Source organism: Condylura cristata, unplaced genomic scaffold (assembly GCF_000260355.1).
Source record: "Condylura cristata isolate star-nosed mole 26May11 unplaced genomic scaffold, ConCri1.0 scaffold00013, whole genome shotgun sequence".
Classification (NCBI taxonomy): Eukaryota; Metazoa; Chordata; class Mammalia; order Eulipotyphla; family Talpidae; genus Condylura; species Condylura cristata.
Window position 1 is genome coordinate 15,684,657 of NW_004567114.1, and position 16,679 is coordinate 15,701,335.

General features: G+C 40.1%; 1 protein-coding gene across 2 annotated transcripts in view; it reads left to right on the forward strand.

Moving 5' to 3' along the window:
• Positions 1-9,350, forward strand: part of SEL1L (sel-1 suppressor of lin-12-like (C. elegans)) — a 47,238-nt gene extending 37,888 nt beyond the window's left edge. The window contains exons 18-21 of one of the 2 annotated variants that reach the window (XM_004681647.2): positions 215-289; positions 979-1,151; positions 3,025-3,153; positions 5,181-9,350. In XM_004681647.2, the coding sequence (XP_004681704.1) occupies positions 215-289; positions 979-1,151; positions 3,025-3,153; positions 5,181-5,390 (587 nt within the window). In that variant the 3' untranslated portion in view covers positions 5,391-9,350. Of the gene's footprint in view, positions 1-214; positions 290-978; positions 1,152-3,024; positions 3,154-5,123 lie in introns of both variants that reach the window. The other variant, XM_012724622.1, reaches the window with a different exon arrangement.
• The last annotated feature ends 7,329 nt before the right edge of the window (positions 9,351-16,679 follow it).

Sequence of the window (16,679 nt, forward strand, 5' to 3'; positions counted from 1 at the left end):
ATTGGTTTCATTATCAGGTCTTCAGATACAGCAGGGTTCAGGAAGTAGTGTCCTGAATGTTGTGGTTCCTTTGAACTCAGTAGTTCATTTATACACTTCATTTGATAATTGGTATATCCCAATTCTTGTTAAATTATGCCCCACATTTATACCCTACTTTGTAAAAGAAGCCAATAAAATGAGGGTCTTTAAACATTTTGTCTTTTCTCTATAGGAGAAGCAACCATTGTAGGTGAGAACGAAACTTACCCCAGAGCTCTGCTACACTGGAATAGGGCCGCCTCTCAAGGTGAGTCATTCGTTGATTCTGGGTCTCAACCAGGACTTTTGTTACTGCTTTTTAAAAAAATCTCTTAGAGACGGGTCATGTTGTTCATCACCTGAAAATTAAGCATTTTCTGCTGTACTTTACTTGTTTGCATCATGATTGGTATGTATTCTTCAAACAGAGTTACAGACCAAGCTTTTTAAATTAAGTTGCAAAGTCTTTGTACTAGGCATTTTTACAATGCTGTAGTTTGCTCTGGTTTTCAGTTTGAGACCAGTGATTTGAATTGAGTAGAGTGTGTACTAGAGTGTCAGCCAAAAGCCTGAAAACTCACCTTTTCCCACTTTCACTTGAGTATTTCCTTTTACAAGCTCCTGTCTGCGTGTTTGTAGAGCACTTCTCAAGCCCGTGTCATTGTCAAGCTGAAACTGTCCTAAAATGTAAAGACAGACTAGAGCATTTGATAAGTATATTAGCGGGATAGGGGTACCACCCACTTTGTTTTACCTTTTCCTGTTACAAAGCCTTCAAAAGATCTCTGCTTCTAGTTCAATTTTTTGCTGACTTTTCAGTTTAGCTTAAGAATTTGTATAAAGGTTGTTATTAAGTTATAATTCTTCATTTTATGGAAATATGTTAATAGAAGGAAAAATAGCAGTTTGTTCTGTTTTAAACACACTACTGATGGTTCTGAATTTAACTTGTTTAAGGCTATACTGTGGCTAGAATTAAGCTTGGAGACTACCACTTTTATGGATTTGGCACTGACGTAGACTACGAGACGGCGTTCATTCATTATCGTCTAGCGTCTGAGCAACAGCACAGCGCACAAGCCATGTTTAACCTGGGGTATATGCATGAGAAAGGACTAGGCATTAAGCAGGTGAGTGTGGCTTTGACTGTTTGAGTAATATATTGTGATTTGAGTGAATGCTTGCATTTTTCGAGAAAATAAGCTTTCTTTGTAATGTGCTCGGATTTTCAGTAAGTACGGAGACTACCCTTGCACCTCTCTCTGCCAGTACACACACTTGCTGATCTTTATATTGTTAGTATCCAAGATACTGAAACGAAGATTCGTAAAAGTGGAAATGCAGTGCTGCGCTGTTGATAGCTCCTCGTTTGAGAAACTTCATTTTCTGACAAAGTCTGTTGTTCCTAAATTATTTTGAAATTAAGATGTTTGCTATTGATGAGCTTGTTTCTTATTCTTAGGCTTTCCTAATGAAGTCTGCCATCCTTTAGATCCACAGTCTTAAGTTTTTACCTCGGTGCCCTTGAAAGAAGAACTGTATCCTCTTTTTTTTTTTTTTTAAAAGATTTATTTATTCATGCAAGAAGGAATGAGGGTACAGGCCAAATGTGCAGGGGGTGAGAAGATTCACCAGAGACAGACAGGGGGTTGAACTCAGGCCATGGCAGCGATAGCATTGAGACTAACACCTGCACCACCAGGGAAGCCTCTGAAAAACTCCATCCTCTTGCACACTAAGTTCACATTTAAATTTTTTCTTACTCGTAAGTTTCAAAAGGTCAGAGTGCCAGCTATTTTATGTACCAAGACTTTAAAGAAAAATGAATAAATACCAAAATAACTTGATGTCTCCATCATTCATTTTTTAAAAATACACAAGCAAATACATTCTTTAAAAATCGCATATTTTCCTTTTCTTTCTGACTTTATTATGCCTTAAACCCACTAGTCTCATAGAATTTTATAGTAATGTAATATTTTTAGTACATAGATCTTTTTTTACCAATCACTTCTTTGTGCTTATCTAAAACAAGTAAGTATATAAATTCAGAATTTGAATTGTATTTCCTGGTATTGTATGATTCTAAGTGACAGTAGTTCTTAGTCACTATAGATTATGAATATACTACTGATCAAATCAGCATGATGATACACGTTTTGACAAAATTATGGTATTTATTGAAAATGCGTCTTGTAATGAGATAAGTGGAACATTTTTTAAAATTACTTATTGTGTCTGAGTGAATTTAACATTATTATTTATGTTTACAGAACTGGGGTACAGGCCGGAGGTGCAGGGGTGGTAAGAGGGTTCACCATAGAGAGAGTGGGAAGCAGAACAGGCAGATGACCGAAGTACACTGCTGAGGGGAGCAGCAGGCGGGTCAGGAGAGGTCTGCCACGCCATGTGGGTCACCCAGGGGTGGGGATTGAACTCATGCTGAAGTGGCCTTAGCTTCTTAGTGCTGTGCTTTAACCCACTGTACCCACATTCTGTTTATTTTTATAAATATATAATTGCAACCTTGTTCATGTAAATAAGTATATGGGAATAGGAAGAATTTTATTATAGCAAGATCACATAACTCTCTTTTTTTTTAGGTTATCAGCAATGTTAAATCTCTTGATTGCCTTTATTTTTTATTATTTAGATAGCTTTACATTGTTGTTCATTTTTGTACAGTGTTTGATTTCTCCTCTTCAGTGTTGTCCCCATAAAATTACCACCACCAAGACATCCATAAAGCATTACCATAGACTCTTGCGCTCTCCCCTCCCCTGTTGGGAACCTGAATTAAGTCTTAAAGTTTTATAGTTAAGTTTTTAAAAATTAAGCATTAGATAAAGTATTTTACCCAATTAAGGCTTGGGTTTTTCTTTAAGAAAAATTTGAAATGAAAACTTGAAAGGCAAAATAAAATTTTCAATTATATAAAGTAAATCATACTTATTTTTACCTACTTAAGCAAGAAATTAATTTTGGTTTATTGCCTACATACAGGATATTCACCTTGCAAAGCGATTTTATGACATGGCAGCTGAAGCCAGCCCAGATGCACAAGTACCAGTCTTCCTAGCACTCTGCAAACTCGGCGTTGTATACTTCTTACAGTACATACGGGAAACAAATGTAAGTGGGCGGTGCTTTCTTAAATTAAAGTACAAACAGTGTAATCTTCTCAATCTGGAGGCTGGTATTTAAAAAAGTGGGGGAAGAGGAGAGGAGTGTCCTCCAAGTGTCTGGTCTTTGCCTTCCTCCCCAGGTGAAGGCCCAGTGGATTTCAGCAGGTGAGGGGAGGAAGAGCCACAGAGGCATTACAGTTTCCACGTAGCCTTTGACAGTGGTCCTGACTGCGAAAGCATTTTTCAGGGATGCAGATGGTTTCTGGTTTAGAGAAAATTGAGACCAAAGCTTGGTGATGTGAAACAGTAGTTGACTAAATAAGGTGGTCCTTAAGTCAGATTAAGACTGGCAACGATTTAGACCAGTTCCTTAAAGTGAGAGAAAAACAGGTGGAAGGAGAGGTAGAATCTGAGACCCTGCCCAGGCTCTGGGACTTTATTTTCTTCCGACAGTAGAACATAAGTTAAAAGACCACCAGAATTGTGTTTTTCAAAAAGTTCTTTAAATAAGCTAATGGTGGAACATTTTCTAAATAGAAGAGTTACCTGTTCTTTTCCAAATGACCCACTTGAGTTGCTCATAGGTGCTTTCACGTTCTCCAGCTTTGCGTTTTGCTTACAGTGTCTGTGACTCCTCATAATAGATTTACTGGTACAGCAACACAGTTTAATTCTGGAAGTCCTAAGATATATACAGAAACAAGGCTGTTTCACTTTAATTCATTCAGGGCCAGAAAAGGATGATAGTTCAAAAAATCTTTCAGAACATGTGTTCAGCGTTTTAGATTCCAGAACATGTGTTCCTTGTGTGTGATATAGGCAGAAATGGAAATCCGTGCTGCTCCACCATCTATAAAGAGAAATTCAACAATTTCTCCCTTTTGCAGCCCTTATCCCTAGCTACTAAGGACCTCCACATAGAGGTCTCCAGAGGACTGAAGATACTGGACTCTCATTTATTCTTTCCTAATATCAAATTATAATTGTTTCTAGCATGAACCAGGGTATGCCATGCCTTCTGCTAATTGTAATGATCTCTGTTCCTTGGATTACAAGCTAACTGTGGCAGCCTTTTCTTTTTCTCAGAATTATTTCAGGTCTTGTCTCACAGGTTTTATCACTGACAAGCTGTTGATTGCAGTTGATTATGTTCATACAAGGTGCCATTCTAACTGTATTGTATTTGCTATCTTTTTAGTACAAAAATATAAAGAAGATAATAAAATGCCCCATAATCCTACCCCCTAGCTAATCCAACTTTAAAAAAACAAAGAAATCACACAAAATCTCCCATTATAAAAGTTCCTGACAGGCAACATAGTTTCTAACAAAAATTTTTTCATAAAAATTTAGCACCTATACTTACAAGTATATGTGATGGGAACCATTTAAATACATTTTTATTTTAGCATAAAGGACTATACTCCATGTTTACTTTCTTTGTGGATGAGTAGAATTTAAAAAATACTAAGTAGCACTAAAACAATGAAAATACCACATACTAAAACCTAACTTTTAAGCTAAACCAAGTGTTACATATCTTGGTCTTTGGTTCTGTCCTAATTAAAAAAAAAAAAAAAAAGCATTATTCATTCAGCTATTAAGCATTGGAGCTCCTGCCATCTTCAGTTTCATGAGAAAACAGTAACTCGGCTGTCACTAACTCGGTTTGCAAAGCGCACGCACGTGTTTCGTCACTGCAGAAAGCTGACGGGTGTGTAGAGACACATTCACCCCATACCTCTGATGTTCCCAGTGTTCCTTTCAGTTATTTCTTAGGAAGAAATGGTTGGAAATTAATGTCTTAGATACTGACAGAGAAGAACTCTGCTAAGTACTTTGTGTAGTCAGCTGTTAAAATAACTGTTCCTATGAGACACAATTTCAGCTGAAAACTTTTAAAACCATTTTAAAAACACGTTGCAGAATGTTTCTAAAACCAATGATTTCAGTAAGCTCTGTATTTTTTTCTAATAGGCCGTGTAATTTTTCAGTTTTAGTCACCACAATGACTTTCATATTCTTCTCACTAAGATTCGAGATATGTTCACCCAACTTGATATGGACCAGCTTTTGGGACCTGAGTGGGATCTTTACCTCATGACCATCATCGCGTTGCTTCTGGGAACAGTGATAGCCTACAGGCAGAGGCAGCACCAAGACATGCCTGTACCCAGACCTCCTGGGCCACGGCCAGCGCCACCACAGCCAGAGGCGCCGCCAGAGCAGCAGCCACCGCAGTAACAGCCACCGTGTCCAGCCTTGATCAGTGACAGCCCAGGAAATCGTTTGCTGAGAACATTTGCATTTGATTTAGGACTTTGGATCAGTGGCCACCTCCTGGAAGAGGCACAAGGAAGCGTTGAATTCCTAAAGCTGCTTAGAATCTGATGCCTTTATTTTCAGGGATACGTAACTCTTACCTAAACTGAGTTGAATGTTTGTTTCCGTGCTGAATGGAATAACAACTCTCAATGACTTTTCCCACTTTTTTAATTTTTTTGGTCTGGAAACATGTGGGACACTCAAAGTAATGTCTGCTGTATCCAGTTGGCTTTCTTGGGTTCTTCAGTCATGCTCTTAACCCTTGCTCATTCTCAGTGTGCATACACTCTTCTGTCAGCATTTTAAGGTCTTGTGCATCGACACTAAAAACTGATCAGTGTGAAAAGAAAAATGCAGTTAGTTGCAAGCTTAAGCTTAACATGTTTGAAAGTCTGAAAACAGCTTGCCTTTTCAGTTAAAAAAAGAAAAAGAATCTTCAAAGTGTTTCAGAGCTGCAGTAACTAAGGAGCTTTTACCTACCAGTCCACATGCAGGTATACACATGCAGCATACTTGTTATTTTAACAGGGAAGGTTGGGAATGTCCTTATTGTTGGTGATTGTCACATTTTCTACCAAACTTCTCTCCTTCAGAGACTGAAAGGCCTTGTCAAAGGGTTTTATGTGAACTTCACTTCTTGGTATGAAATCTATAGAAGTATGAACTGACTCCTTGAGCTAACATGTGAATTTGTCCCACCTCCCCACTGTAATGTGCTTGTTTGTTTTGAGTATTCAGAGCCTTGATCCAGAAGCCAGAGGATGGACTGAATGGGAGATACTAAAACAATACTAAAGAACTCTGGATGGGATACCACGATCATAGACATACCTCCCCAAAAGTTGAAGTATTTATTCCAGGGATTTATTTTACTTTTCATTTCTTCTTGCAAAAGAACAGATCACCCTTCTGAATTCTATATTTATGAAATACCATTGCCACTATCCAGCACATAGTAATTACCATTACAATATTAAAACACAGAGAATAAAAGATGCATTAAACAGTGGTTGAGGAAAGCCAAAGCCTGTTTATGCTGTTCCACTCTATTCAGGTAGATTTTCATTTCTGTGGTTTTATATTACAGTAGAAAGTTTGCTGCCTGCTTAGTTACCATATTCTTCATTCTCTGTTAACATTAGGAAAATCAGGGCTATTATACTTCAGACTTGTTTGGTAAACAACGAAGAAACCTGAGGACTTCACGAATACCATACCAATGAAACTATTAAAACTTAAACTAAATATGTAGTTCTTTTTATGGGCAGATGGTGTTTTTCACCAGCCTATATTGGTATCTGAGCAGACTTTCTATGCCTGCTGACCTCAATCTGTTGATACTAACCTTTGTACTCTTTTTTTCCATAGTCACTCATCTGCCAGAAAACTTGAAAAGTTTATTGCCTGTAGAGTTCTAAGACTTTGGTTTTTGAAGTTGGAGCTGTGCTTTAGAACAGGATTTCGTTAGTTTACAATTAACATGAAGGCTTTAAATGTGAAGTTGTAGGCTATGTTTTAGGTTTAGAGTATTATGAGAAATAGGGTAAGCAAACTTTCCTTCCAGATAATTGCTTCCACATTGAAAGAGGTGGTCACAAAAAGAACCATATAGAGAAAAGCACATGTGAAAGGTGGGACATTTTACCCTCCAAAGTGCGATGTTGCTTTAGGCAGCGCTTGTAAATAATAAGACCTGTTTGATCTCTTCTGCTTAGGGACTCAGTGAAGTTGGTACAGTTTATTGGTATCTTCATCACTGCCTCTGCTCCCCATCCTTCAAAATAAATACAGCCCACAGTAGCAGCCACACCTCATTACAAAGGACTGTTTTAATTTATTTAAAAGTTTGAAAGCCCTCTGATATAACTAAACTTCCATTTTCCCCCCCACCAGCCCCCCAATTTCTCTTTTAGCATTTTTACCTCTACCTTAACATCTTCCAAGAAGAAGAAAAAATTCTTAAAACTGTGCACTACCTTGAAGATAGGGTCTTGTTCTTCATGCAATAACAAACTTTTACTATTTTGCCACTTGTCCTGTACTTTCCATTATTAATACTCCGTATGCCCTTTTTTTTTTTCCGCCCCCTCTTTTAACCTGGGTCACTTGCTGCTGGAAATTTAAACAGTATATTTTAAATTACTTAGTTCCTGTGGCTTCATTGAAAGACCATTTCAAAATATTTTGCTCCTTTTTGTTCCTAGGACACGAGACCTAAGCAAGTAGGAACTTGGTTTGGTGTTTCTCCTAAAATAATGTTCAATACTTAACCTAATCAAATGGCATCCATTTGAATAAAATGACAGTAACTAAAGCTAGTTAATGTCAGTGACATTAAACTAACTCCAGGATTCAGGAGTTTTAATGTTAGAATTTAGAGTTAGCAGGTAGTATGTGGCTTCGTTTCTCCATGGCCGCCTGTCTCTCCTGTTCCTTGTCACAGTCCGTCTTCCGGCCTCGATGGTGATGATGGTAGTGCTCCACTTAGCTTATCCTCACTCATGCGCTTGATCTGTTGATTAATCACCTCTTTGAGCCTTGAGACTCCATTTAGCTTCTATTTTGTGTTATGGTGGTAGCAGGGTTGCGTGGGGTGTTTTGTGTGAGTGGGTGTGTGTTGGAAGTTCTTGTTTCCATTTTCTGAGTAAGGCTTCTCTTTGGTTACTCTTCAGTGGCACAGAAGTAGTACAAGCCTTTTTTTCAAAATTCATGACTTGGCACTTAAATGAGATTAACTTGTGAATCATTAATCTTAATACTCTTGAAGATTGGTTACTCTTCTGCTTATAAGGTTAATTTGTAAAAGTTTCACTGCCAAGCTGTTTTATCTCTACCATTGGGAAGTTTTAGAAACTTCTATCTGTGAGCTGACGCTTTATTTAATTGAGGGGCATCTTGGTGCCTCCAGGAAACTTAAGTATTTTATATAGCATTTTTTTTGTTTGTTTGTTTTGGTATTTCCCCCTCCTTTCTTTGCTTCACATGTTCTTAAAACCAGTGTTTTGGAAGTATGCATGCAAGTCTATAAATGAAGACCACAACTCTTCATGTGTGTAGCATGTGTATTATTGTCTAGTTACAGTTGCAAAAACCTTCCTTTACAGAGGTTTGGATTGAACATTTCACATGCACATTTCAAAACCAAATGCTTCGGATCTGCAGCCCACTTACCGACCACAATGAGCAGCGTGGGCTCAACGTGATGGTTGGTATTCATTCTGAGAGTGATTATAATATGTGTTACACTATATTATGGCTAGACATGCTTCAGAAATAAAGCAAAAGAATTTTATATTTTCATAAATATTTTTCATCAGTCACTATTCTCAAAGATAAGTGAAAATATAAAATTTCTGAATGCCACCTTGGTGCACAGTCTGATTTTTTACCAGTGCAGCAGTCCTGACAAAGAAACTAAACTTCTCCTTCCACTTAGTATTTGAAGAAAACTTAAAGGAATCACATGTAAAAATGATTTGTATTTTAAAGTGACTATTTGCACAAGTAAAAATCTGATTTTCTGTGCCCAAGGACGTCTTGGTTATGTGCATGGAGTCACCTCACATGCACCATTTTCCTATTTGGAATGACAGGCTGACACTATTCCCTCCAACTAAACATACATATATTGATAATGATCAAGTATAACCACTACCAATATTTATGAGAAGTTTTAAAAGCGCAGAAGCTGGCATTGGAAGGAATACCATTCCATGATTGACTTTTTTGTACATTTATTTTGTATTTAATTAAACACAGTATGAAGGCTGGTGAAGTGTAATATAATTGTGTAAACAAATCCTGTTAATAGAGAGATGTACAGATTCGTTTTGTACTGTATCTTGAAACTTGTGAAATAAAGCTCCCACCTCTGGTTAACCTGTATCTCTCATATGCATCACCCAGCACCTTCCAGTCAGGCTTTTTTGAAACCTGAATGATTTCTTTGAAAGAACCATTTTGGAATTCTAAAAGCTACTGGAAAACAGTCACTTGGGGGCCATTTGAATCTGTCTTTGATTTACTTAACACTTCTCTATACATTGAATTTTGCCCTGGAGGAGATATGAATGGCTAAGAAATGTTAACATTTCTTAAATCTCTGACACTTTGAACTGATCAGCATTTGCTCTGTAGGAAACATACTTTATCATGATTATCCTAAAATTTACCTAATTTAAATGTTAAGGCACTATCCCAGAAAAAAAAATTTTTTTTAAGATTTATTTATGCGTACAAGATCCAGGGTGTAGGCCAGAAGTGAGGGGAGTTGGTGAGAGGATTCACCAGAAACAGTGGGGACCAGAACAGGCGGATCTACTGAACTACACTGCTAAGGGGAGCAGTGGGCAAGATGAGAGGTCTGCTCTGCCATGTGGGTCAGCTGCCTGGATGAGATTTGGGCTGAAGTGGCTAGCAAGAGCTTAATAGTGCTGTCTTTAACCCCTGCACCACCAGAGAGGCCCCTCAGAAAGTCATTAAAAGAACTTACAGAACTATATACAAATATATCAATATAAAATACATGTAGAATAAGAAGATTTAAGTAAAGGGGAAAGGGAACAAAAAACAATATTAAGCCAGCAGTAGACTTTTCCACAAAAATGCATGTTTAGACCTACAAATCTGGCCCTAGCTTCTTAGCAACCAACTCATAAAGGAAATTAAGCTAAAATATCCCAGCTTAAAAGCATCCAGTCCTCAGACAAAAAAAAATCTGAATGATGTAAGTGGAGCGAGAAAAAAATTGGATCTCAATTTTTACTGTTGGGAGCACCCTCAGCCACCCCAGATGAGCTTGACTCAACTTGGCTAAACTAAAAGTTTTGGCTATATCAGGCATTTAGAGCTGTCACTTCGGTACTTGACAGTTAACTTGAGTTGGGTGTGATGCCTTTTTATAATTTAGCCCCTTCTTGACAAGTAATTAAATGAGACTTCATGGGTCTCCTTTAACTTCACTTATGAGCCCAATTTTAATTGAATAGACTAGACTTGAAATGTGCTTGTAATTTGTTACATGTTAGAATTAGAAACTTCCTTAGTCAAAACTATGAGGGTGAAGAAGGAGGAAGTCTTTATTTTTTGGATATTTTCAAATAGTTGACAGCCAAATAGAAATACAAGGAACTTGAGAATCTACCAGTTTATGAGGAGGTACTGCTGTTTTATGGGTCATGTATTTCTTCCCATGTCATGTCTGCCACTGTAGAAAACCATCAGATTAAAAAAAAAAACAACTTATGATTGGACCCTGAGAGGCCTACTAACTTTGTCGGGTTTTTGTCGGGTTTTTTGTTAATATTATTGATACATTCTGGCCAAAATGCTGCTTTTCCTGCTGGCTACATTTTTTTCAGTCTAGATTTTTATATAAAAGAAATTTAATGTGTTTTGGTGGTAATATGGAATTAAATCCCACTTCTAAAATTCACACATGATTTTTTTTTCTCATGTAAGGCAAGTAGAATGTGGTGTGTTAACTGACTTCAGAACATTCATACAAATATTTTTGTTGCTTAATCTAGTTTCCTTTTGCCATCTTATTGGGTGGAAGTCCCACTAGATCCCTGTATAGAGAAAAAATTCTCGATCCCTGTATAGAGAAAAATTTCTCACTACATGTCTTACAAGTATCAGACGTGGCATTTAAGTATCCTAAACCAGATTCTCACTTTGAAAATAAAGATAGTTTTACATAATTCAGGATTTAAATATGAAAACAGAAACCTCCATTCTTGGAAACAGATTTGTTTTGAGATGTGCAGGCACAGCTGTGGGTTTCAGAGCTTGCACATCTGGGTTTCTCCGCTCTTCCCCCATGGTCTTGCCTATAATTTTTTTCATAGGAAAAAATTGATTAATTTTTTTGTTTGTTTGTTTGCTCTAAAATACATTGAAACCCACTAACCCTGCTTGTACAAGGGCACTGGGAGGGGCAACCCATTACTCTGGTCCCTGTGCAGAGTAAACATGTCCCTTAAATCCTTCCAAGCTGCACATACCGTCTTTGCATGCTATGTAGACAGGGTTCTCTGGCTGGTAGCATCTCACAACAACGCACTAAAATTGACTGCTTGGACAGAGCAGTGAAAACAACATGCCATTTTCCTATAGTCTGATTTTTGACTCAATAAAACGAGTGTGGAACTGCTTGCATGAGTCTTGTGAGCAAACTTGGTTATTTTAAAGGCAAGAAAGGAAGGAATTGAAGTCGTAAATTGTGTAATTAGTATCTATATGTCATCACTCCCTTGAGACTTTTATTTTTAGTATTTATTTTGGAGTACAAACCAGAGGTGTGAGAGGATTCACCAGAGACAGCGTGGGGAGCAGATTGAATTACACTGCTGAGGGAAGCAGCAGGCAAGACAGGAGAAGCGCCATGTGGGTCACCTCTCTGGCCAGGGATGAAACTCATGCTGCACTTGCGGCCAATAGCTTCATAATGCTGTGCTGTAACCTGTTGCACCACCAGGGAAAGCCCTCCTTTGAGACTTAAAAGTAATTCAAGATGCATGACTAACCTAATTCCGTATCCTCAGACTTGCTAAACTAACGGAACACCAAAACTAAACTATTAGGTATCACCAAATAGCAGTAAAGCAAGTCAGGAAAAGGATGCTTGTGCCTTAAGGGCAGTGAAAGATAAGAAAGGCCTAGTGTATGGGGTAAACTCTAACCTCCACAACAGGAAAGCTAAATCGCATCACAGTAGATCTGTTACCATTAATGAAAGGTGCTTTTCATCATAACCACCATTTCAGAGCCAGAATCATGATGAGAATAGACCATCACACAGCACTGTTTCCACACACAACCTCTGTGTCCCGCTGTTGGTCTTGCTTGACCTGTAGAAACTCTCCAGATTTTGCCTAACCCCTTTGTGAAAGAGACTAGTAAGCAACCTATCCATGCTGAATGGCCCTGAAATGGAAAGGATCCATAGTAAGTAAAGGGAAAAGAGTTCTGGACTGGTCACCAACCTTGGGCAAGACACTAACTTCACATCAACACTCGCAGCACTGGAGCAACGGCCTGTGCAGCCCTGGAGGCCTGAAATGCCAAAAGCAGTTAACTGACATTTTTTTCATTGACACGTGACTCTTAGAGGACTCCATGGTAGAAATGACACAACCTACTGTCCTAAGTAAGACACCTGGCTCCAGATAATTTACAGGCAAAGTTGCCCTTGATGTTAGGAAGATCCATATTAGTGTTTATGACATAGTCTTTCACTCTGGCATCAGTCAGCCTTTATGAGCTACCTACTAATGACCAGGCACTGAATTATCATTTCCACTGCATCCTGGTTAAGATCAGGCCAGATTCAAGGGCCAGGGGAACTGACCCCCACAGCTCAGTGGTGATAGGAAGGGAAGGCATCAAAAAGACCAGCCCTCCCTGGTGGCGCAATGGGTTAAAAAGCGTAGCAGTGCAAGAAGCTACTGGCAGCCACTTCAGCACGAGTTTGATACCCAGGCCAGGGAACTGATGGACAGGGTGACCTACCGGCTGCTTCTCTCAGCAGGGTGTTTCACTTGTTCTGCTCCTCACTCTTGGTGAATCCTCTCGCCACTCCTGCACCTGTGGCCTGTACCCCAGTTTTGTATGCATAAAAAAAGAAAAACAGCATTCTCGAGTTCATAACAGTTCATGACAATTATGGAAATCATTACTGTTTGGCTGGTTTCGAACAGCTTCTCTGCTCAACTTCTGCTGTTAACTGGGAAACAAGGGTGACAAGGAATCAGACACTGGCCTCCTCAAGGATGTGTCTAAAAGTCATCTCTAGGAGCTGTTCACCAATCTCTAAACTCCCCTGAATTCAACATTTAAGAACTTCTAATTTAACCCCACCTACTACCCACCCAATTTGTCTACGTTTGGAACTAGACCTCCCCCGTACCTTGCTTTCCTAAAATAGCTGATGTAGTGAAAAGATTACCAGAACAAGGGGGGAGTGTATGCATTTGTAGTGCAAATCATGCCTGACCTTTGATTCTTAAACTGCCTGCCTTGGGCCACCCTTTGGCCAGGCTCTGTCTCCTAGAGCAGTCTCTGCTCAGCTAGCCCACATTAGAGCAGCCCTCTAATGTACCCCACTTTACTTTTCCTTTGCACTTCCTCTCTCTGCTTATTCACATTTGCTTCATCTTTTATTTTTTTAAGGTTTATTTATTTATGCATACAGAACTGGGGTACAGGCCAGAGGTGGGGAAGAGGGTAAGAGGATTTACCAGAGACAGAGTGGGGAGCAGAACAGGCAGATGTTCTGAAATATACTTCTATAGGGAGCAGTGGGTGAGACAGGAAAGGTTTGCAGCACCATGTGGGTCAGTCAGCTCCCTGCTGGGGAACAAACTTGTGCTGCAGTGGCTTCCAATGGCTTTGGCCCCTATGTTTGCTTCATATTGTTCTCCCTGGGGGTAGATCCCTAAAAGAAATGAACAATTGTTTCTGATCCACCAGCGAGTGCCCAGATCTTGGTCTGCAAATCAGTCCATGGTGAGGTTTGTGGATGGACTTACAAACATTAAAAGGATAGTTTGGAATATTACTCAGCAACCAAAAAAGAGAAACACATGTCTTTTGCAGCAACTTGAATGGAGCTGGAAAAGAACATGCTTAGCGAGATAAGCCAGAAAGAGAAAGAAAAATACTGGATGGTTTCACTCATAGCAGGAGTACAATGGACCAGGCGAGAAAATAACAAAAATAATGAACAACCATATACCAGAGACATTTTGTGGGGGTGGAGTGGGGAATGGGATCAAAAACGGGGGGTGGGGAGGGAAGTGTACGGGATTATGGTGGTGGCACACGGGTGATGTGGTGATGGGAAGCCCACTGGGATTACAATTGAGATGGAAAAAAAAAAGTACAAAATGATGTAAAAATAAACTGATAAAATCAAAATAAAAAAAAAAAGGATAGTTAAGATCCACAGTCAGCTCTTAAGAAATACTGCCCCACAAATGTACTAAAAGGGTTTATCTTTGCTGATTAGCTCAATATTTTCGTGGTCTTCCTGTCCTGCCCTGTCCTCCCTATCCCCTGCCACGGAGAAGCAGCTGCTGGAAAACAGCCCTGAGGGAGGGAGAGGAGAGTGAGTGTGCCTGGCAGTGGCTTTCCTGACCCCCAGAGAGCCTGGGAGTGGACCCCAGTGGCTGTGCTCCAGAAAGGGCTGGCAAGGCTTAAGGGGAGCCAGCCATTGAAACAACAAAGTCCTTTGCAAGCTGAAGAGCAGAAAAAACTACTTAAGAGGCCACTGAAAGGAAACCAAGACAACCTCTGGTGAAAACTCCTCCACTCGGTCCTGCCTGGATGCCTGTTATGTTCATTCTTTGTACCAGCAAAGATGGGAACTCTTGAAGTGGGGGTTCACTGGACAGCACAGGGCTATGTCGTGGTTCACTGTGTATATGGTTCTCTGGGAAGCGGGCCTTTCCACACATCTTTCCTCATCCAATCAGTTGACACTGTCGTGACATAATGATGAAAGCTAACACATATCCACAGGTAGATTGGCTTAGTTTTGTCGAAAGTTTCACCATGTAATGTCACTCTTCACGACTGACAACTCAAAAAAGTTTTACTACTCTTCATTTCTGAAGAGGTCTCATCCATTTCCGGAAGGGGGGAGATTCTGTGAGAGGGGAGATAACTGGCTCTCTTGGGCTAAGTCCTTCCAGGGAGCGGCAGAGAGAAGACATGAAGCAGGCAGCCTCCTCTTACTCCTCCTGGCATCTCTTCACTAAGTGATGAACAGTAAGTTGTTCTGGGTTATAATATAGATGCAACAAGTCCCTGGTGTTTTTTAACTTATGTCTGATGTCTCACAGAGCTAAGGGTTTTGAGTCTTTGAATCGCCTCTGAAAATTCAGACTTTGTAGTAACCGAACAGTTCCACTAGAGGGCGTCAAAGGGCTACATGTGAGGGAAGGTAGCGGCGCGGAAAATTTGAGGGGATAGAGGAAACCTGAGGGGTGAGGGGCGTCCACTCCCGGCTTCCCATAACAAAATAATTGTAACTGCAGGAAGCATCACATAACTTTAATTAAAGTACAGTGCATCAGCAGTGTTCGTTGTGAAATACACACAAAGCTTTCTCTTTGTGTCACTGAAGAGTGATTAGTTCCATTTGGGCGAGTGATTTCTCCCGCCTCCCTATAATTATCATTGTAGTGCGTTCAGTGGTGGCTCCCCAAAAAGATACGTTCCAGTCTTGACCTCTGGGACCTGAGAATGTGGCCTTGTTTGGAAGCAGTTAAGGATCTCGAGATAGTCTATATTATCAGGGTGGCCACTAAGTCCCTTGACACATGTCGAAGAAATGTTCAGGGAGATTTGATACAAACGGAAGAGAGTTTGTGTGAGAACAGAGGTGGCGAGAGAAGCAGAGGCCACAGTGATTGCAGTGAAGCCGCCTAGGATCAGTGAGCACCTGTCTCCAGCCTCTTCGGAGGCCAGGAAAGATTCCGCCGGGGGCCTCTAGGGGGCGCACCTCCCGGCACACCTTCATTGAGGACATGGGGTCCCAGAACTTAGAGAACAAAATTTGTTATATTAAGTCACTACATTTGTGGTCGTTTGCTACACACCCTACACTATGCATTTTCAATGGGGGTAATGTGTTCTCTAAGGAGGAGAAAATTGGTTCTTTGGGAGTGAAGTGTGTGGAAAAGTCTCAGATATAATGGTTTGATGTTCTTCAAAGGACCACAGAAAATAATAGGGATAAAGTGGGTGTGCGGTGTTAATATTTTACTCCTGGAGAGCTGGGAGAGAAAGGATGATGGCATGAGGAAAACTGAGAAGTAGCAACAAAAGAGAAAACGGTAAACAGCTGTGACGTATCATTTTTTCTCAGAAAAAAAAGACATTGTGACTCCTCCCTCTTTTTTGGCCTCATCAATACAAAGAGGATGTATGTTGGACATGGTACATGCAAATAAAAAGTCAGGCTTATTCCCACAAGAAGACACAGTCTAGGGCCCTCCCTGGTGGCACAAGGGGTTACAGCTGGGCCCTGTGAAGCTGTCTGCAGCTGCTGCAGTACGAGTTCCATCCCCCCACCAGGGAGGTGATCCACAGGGCTTCCTCCTGACCAGCCTGCTTCTCCCCTCAGCAGTGCATTTCAGTACATCTGCCTGTTCTGCTCCCCACGCTGTCTCTGGTGAGTCCTATCACCCCCACACCTCTAGC